The sequence below is a fragment of the Carica papaya genome, chromosome 7 (assembly GCF_054855325.1).
Source record: "Carica papaya isolate Zhongbai chromosome 7, ASM5485532v1, whole genome shotgun sequence".
In the NCBI taxonomy this organism is placed as follows: Eukaryota; Viridiplantae; Streptophyta; class Magnoliopsida; order Brassicales; family Caricaceae; genus Carica; species Carica papaya.
The window spans coordinates 15,589,222-15,595,189 of record NC_142315.1 but is presented as its reverse complement, the minus strand read 5'-3'; the positions used below and the strand labels follow the sequence as shown (position 1 = coordinate 15,595,189).

General features: G+C 32.2%; 1 protein-coding gene across 1 annotated transcript; it reads left to right on the top strand.

Annotated features, from left to right (window-relative positions):
• Positions 1 to 2,889: 2,889 nt before the first annotated feature.
• LOC110813834 (cotton fiber protein) lies at positions 2,890 to 4,198 on the top strand. The gene has a single exon (XM_022041101.2). The coding sequence runs from the start codon at positions 3,056 to 3,058 to the stop codon at positions 4,019 to 4,021; it is 966 nt and encodes a 321-aa protein (XP_021896793.2). The 5' UTR covers positions 2,890 to 3,055; the 3' UTR covers positions 4,022 to 4,198.
• The last annotated feature ends 1,770 nt before the right edge of the window (positions 4,199 to 5,968 follow it).

Genomic DNA, 5,968 nt, shown 5'->3' with positions numbered 1-5,968 from the left:
TGGAAGGACGATATAACACCTTATTTAAATGTATGTCAACTTAGTTCCTTTTCCTTTTGGGGCATTTCTGCCATAATTTTGGATTTTTGGCCTACATAAAAATATTATACCTTAGAACCACCAATTTTAGGTCTTTAAACTAATTAACTCTTTAAGATTGAGTGCTCTTCCAACTTATAAAACATACTAAGGTGTCATCATTTTTCCAAGCAATATTTGTGCTAGTATATTGTGCTAACAATTCACCCTTACTTTAATCAAGTTTGTATATTTCTTCTAGCAACATCTTATAGCATGTTGTCATTTTTTTTTAAACAAAATGTTACCAAAATTTGATGTTTTCAACTTACGAATACTTTAAGTAAGTTTATAATTATTCTAGTAAAATCTTACAGAATGAATTAAAATATAGAAATAGACATCGGTTAATAATTTGTAGAGCTCAAACCAAGTTTACAACTATTCAAGTTAATTATTTCATCTTTCTTGAAGCCATATAAGTTCCAATATCAACACTCATCAAATTTTACATATTGGATCTTTATAGTGTGCCACCTTCAATTTGGCAACTGGAGCATGTGGAATTGAATCATCTAATGCTAAATATTGCTACATATTCTTGTGTTAAGCCTTTAGGACTCACTTGGTTAATGTGCTACACATTCTCAAGTGTTGAGGTTTAGGAATTTTTAAAGCACAACCTTCAAGACTCTATTTTGGAATTATGGTGGGTTTTCTCATGTATTTAACACCATCGAACATTTGTGGGGCTTGGTCGTTAGTACTCTCATCATAATTTATGTAGGTCTAGTCATGCACCAATATAAAAACTTAGGAGATCAGCACTTCCACTTTAAATTAGGTAGTTTTTAAAATGCTTTAGTTTCTTAAGTTGTCTTTTAATTTCATTTAAAACCCTAGTCATTTTATTGTCTTTGTTGTCTTATATTTTACTTTTGGTTACTTTAGTAATATGTCTTGATACTTGTTATAAACTTAGTAAAGTTGTATTATTTGAAGGACTAAAAAACTTCATCTTTAATATTAAGAACAATATTCTAACGTTTAGTAGTTCAGTGATGCTACCTGAGCAGCGTACTGGGGTAATAAATTATGGGTTTATAAGATGATAATAGTGGGCTTCACCTAAGTTTTGACTTTTTTCTCTCTCTCTTAGAGTACTCTTGTCCTTTCTTGTCTTTTTTTATCAAATTTTCATAATGAACACTAGTCTTTTATTGTAAATAAATATAATAGAAATTTTAAGTTTTTTTTTAAATTTTTATATTTTGGAAATAAAATTGCTTTTTTTTCATTGTTTGACATTAAAAACTAAAAAAAAATTAAAGTACCAAATAAAACAAATTTAGTAATGCACTTCTTCACATTAAATTAATGTGTTCAACATTTTATGTTCACACTACTACCAACAGAGATCAAAATCAAATAGTTAAATTTCCTCCCCAACTATAAATTACCATTATGAGTAAAATTAAAAAAAAAAAAAGAGTTAAACTACAAAAAGTTTTATAAAGAAAATTGCATTATCAATAGTTTATTTTCAGTCGAAAAATGTGTCTCACGTATTTATATAATTTTATAGAATCTGTCTACTATATATCTATTTTAAATAGTTAAAAAAAAAATTGAAAATTTTATTGTAAATAATAAAATTGACTTTCATTAAAAATGTGTGCAAATAACACATTTCAAATTCAATTAATTATTATAGAATAAAATGCATTATATCAATCTTACACCAAGTTTTTACGATATCAGCTTTTATTTTTTTATTGAAACAAATAAAAGATAAAATTTAATTAAAAATTGATACTTAATTTAATTGAAAGAAGAATTACCTTAAAAAATGAATCTCTAAATAAACCTCAACAAAAAAATATTTGCTTATTCTAGATATAGCATGAGGTGAAATTCCCTAATAAATTATACAAATAAAACTTCATCAATTACCAACATAAACTGACTAAAATTAGGCCAAAAAAATTTTAAATATAAGCAAAGTATTTTTTATTTTATTTTTTTATTTTTTAAGATTGAAAAGTCTATGTCCTTATGGTTGAAAATAAAATCAAGTAAAATTGATTTATATCTAGAGAATTTTGTAGCTGCTCTTGAATCACAAGACGAACATGTATACTTATGTAAATAGAGTGTTTAATAAGTTAAATCATATTTTCTCTTACACAAATTTAAAGTCATAAATCATACCTTCAAAGTATTTCAGAATTTATTCTAAATTGTTTTTAGTTTGGTAAAATGCGATATATTTCTCATTTTACTGATTAGGATAGATGGTGTAACTGAGAGAGAGAATGAATTAAACATGTCTTCGTATCAAGTGTAGGGATATTAAAAGGATTTCTATTGGTCACAAAAATGCTGTCAAATCCCAACTATGACTTTTTGCATGTGCAAATTGAATGAGACTAGTCCCTCCCTCATGACCAGCTAGCTCATCATAGCGAAATGGCTTTACTAATAGCTGATTTTAGTTCTTTATATAATAAAGTTACGTACTTCTAGAGATTGTAAATTAGTAACTCATATTTTGGCGTGTAAAGCATTTTATGATACTTTAATTCTTTCTCAAAATAATTTGTTTTTAGAAAAAATCCCCTTGACGTTATAACACAGCCATCTATCTTATCACCATGTGCTTTGGCACTTACAGCTTCTACACTCTCTTTCCCATCTCTTTCATTGATATTAAATCTTTCTACGCTATTTAATGCAAATGCATTCATTTTCTTCAGGCTTCTACCTTGAATTTTCCTCATTTCTTTTTCCTTTTAAAGGAATGCCACGTGTTCTCCCCTAATTGGACCATTCATTACACTTCTTAAAAAAAGAAAAGAATCTCACTTTTTAGCCGCTAAGGAAAAGTGCCTTATAAATCAAACAAACAGGCTTACGGGGAATCATCTTCTTCCTCTCCCTGTCACGCCCGAGTTGCAGACTTGTTTCGGCAAAAGAATCTCTCTCTCTCTCTCTCTGATCCTAAAAGAAAGCTTAAGTAGCTAGTGGATCTTCACTCATGACCACATGGGCTGCTTTCATGGCGAGCTGGTTCACACCAACCTCTCTCTTCCTCCTCCTCAATCTCGTGGTAGCCACTATTGTCATCATCTCCCGTTTCAGTGCCTCCAGAAACCACACAGTCCAACTGGCCCAAGCCCCCTCACTCATAGATAGCGTCAAGTCCGTTAACTTTTCTCTCTACAAGTTTCCTCCACCTGATTCCCGAACTCATTTGTTTCCACCCAGTGAAGCTGAGAGCACAGACCCAGTCAACCCGCCTCCACTCGTCCGAGCTCCTTCGCTGTTAGATCGAGTCAAGTCCATCAATTTCCTCAACTACAAGTTCCACGAGTACAACCCAGAAGACCATTTTACTCAATCCGCCGAACCGCAATCCACCAGCCCACTCGACCCCCCTCTGATTGCCCCAGCTCCATCGCTTCTGGACCGAGTCAAATCTATCAACTTCCTCCACTACAAATTCCCTCAATACAACCCAGAAACCGATTTTATTCAGCTATCGCAACGCGAAGTTGATCCGCCGCGACTCTGCAGTGCTCCATCTCTCTTGGAGCGAGTCAAGTCCATCAACTTCTCATCTTTCCACAGATCGGAAAGACCCGAGACAGAAAAGAAGTTCCTGCCGGAAACAGAACCAAACAAGCAGTGTACAGATCCGGGAACGGGTAAGGAAACAGAGCAAAATCCGAGGAGGAGAAAATCGAGGGGAGAAACAGCAAAGATGAATAAGTCGGCTAGCGAGAAGTCTCGTCTGGGTCGATCGAGCGAAGAGGAGGATGCGGAGATGGTGGAGAGAAGGAGGCCAACGACAACGAGGGTGGATAAAACGTCATCGTTTGGGGAAGATGACCACGGCGTTGACGCGAAAGCCGATGATTTTATCAACAGGTTTAAGCAGCAACTAAAGTTGCAGCGATTGGACTCAATTTTGCGATACAAGGAGATGCTCAAGGGAAAGTGAATAGGCCATTGGTTCATGCCAAAATCCTAATTTGGTTAAATGTGATACTTTATAATATTTAGATTAGTAAATTTCTCTTTTTTTAAAAAAAAAAATTTAATATCTATATTTTTTATAAATTTATATTTTAATTTATTATCTTTAACGATATTAATAAAGGTATTACATTAACTCAAATTAGACCTATGTTATATTCATATCAGGATTGTCATCTACATTAAATGTTACAAATCATATAACGTGTTACTTAATATGTAAAAAATTTAATTTATTAATTATTTTTTAATATAATAAAAAATTAAAATTAAAAACTTAAATTTAAAAAAAAAAATTATTTGTCCCTCCCTCCCTCCTTCTCCTCTTAAACATATACATAGAATATAGTGTCGCAAGTAAATAGTTATATTGCACAAAATTTGAAATTTTTTATGTTACATTATTAAGTAAGAAAGTAGATGAATCACTCTATTTATTATAAAAGTGAACTTGTTTTTCACGGCCTATATGCCTTAAAGCAGCTTGTAAATGATGTATAAGTTAATGATAAGTTTGAAGAAATGTCCATTTAATGAGATATTGGTTCGATTTTATAGACTCGAGATTACGTAGGCAGTCAAAAGGAGTGAAATTAAGCCGAGCTAAGGGGCTTTTTTTTTTAGAACATACAACAGTGTTTTACTAATGCCTCGAATCAAGCTTTTATGGCAACACATTATGTTTTCTCCCTCGTTACTAATAGGTTGATATATCATAGGGCCAACATATATATTTTGACTTTATGTGTACATAACTCAAAATAGGTGATATAATAGTTGCCGCCCAAGTGTTTTTACACTACAAAAAAATTACCGCTGACAATATTGTAATGTTAATGGAATATTATCGATGTCGATATCATTAACGATGCTAACATAATGTTTAAAAAAAGTTCTCTTTGATTGGATAAAATCAGACGTATTAAAACTCTCATAAACCTAAAATGGATGAGAAAAATAATAATGAGGACTTGGCCCTTTCTCTCTCATCTCATCTAGTACCTTCCTTTATCATCAAACTCACTTCCTCTCTCTCTCTCTCTCTCTTTCTCTCTCTTTCTTTCTCTCTATGTATACATATGAGCTCTCACTGTTTGATGCGGAGGGAATCAAGAGTTCAAAAGCACATAACAGAGGAAATGCACATGGGTCTCATTAAAGGACGAAGTTTAAGATAGAGAAAAAAAGGTAGAGTCGGGTTTTAGTTCTTTGGATTGGATGAACATTGATTGTCCTCTTTGTTTATTGAGGCTTGGTCTTTGGCCTTTGTAGTTGTCAACTAAAGATTGACAACTAATGTCTCTGAGGTGCTATTCTTAAAAAGAAAATGATGGGCTCCCTCAACTTTATGTTTTCTAGTAGGACAATCGTTTAAGTATCACATTTCTTTCATGGGCAAATTTGACCGAAGAAGATGAAAGTCCACCACCCAATTCTTTGCCATCTCCCTCCTCAAACAAGATCAAGCCCAAGCCAATAAAGCTATCTCCCTCAACCCCTTAGACATTGCCTCTCATATCCTTAAGGCCCTCTCCCTCTTAGCTTCAAGTCTTTTGCTCTTGACTCCCTCAATGTCACCCTTATAAACCATTAATAATAGTTGTCACAAAAAGATGTGGCATAGGAGAGATGGTCTTTAAACTTCTCCAAAATTGATGCATACAATTCTTATTAAATAATAGATTTCCTGTAATAGAGATGTTATCAACATGATTTAGAAGAAAAGTTTTAAAAAGAAGATCGTAGATCATTTTTTTTATTTGATTTTATATTTTTAAAATTTTTTATTTCTTTGTTATAAAAAAAAATTATTTACAATAAAATGTTGTATTATTAGATACGTGATATCTAACGTGAAAGGTGATCTTGTTAGAGTATGATATATATTTAATGTAATGACACAAGAATAATG

Excerpts from the sequence above, each read along its gene's own strand:
- LOC110813834 (XM_022041101.2), top strand. The coding sequence starts at position 3,056 with ATGACCACATGGGCTGCTTTCATGGCGAGCTGGTTCACACCAACCTCT.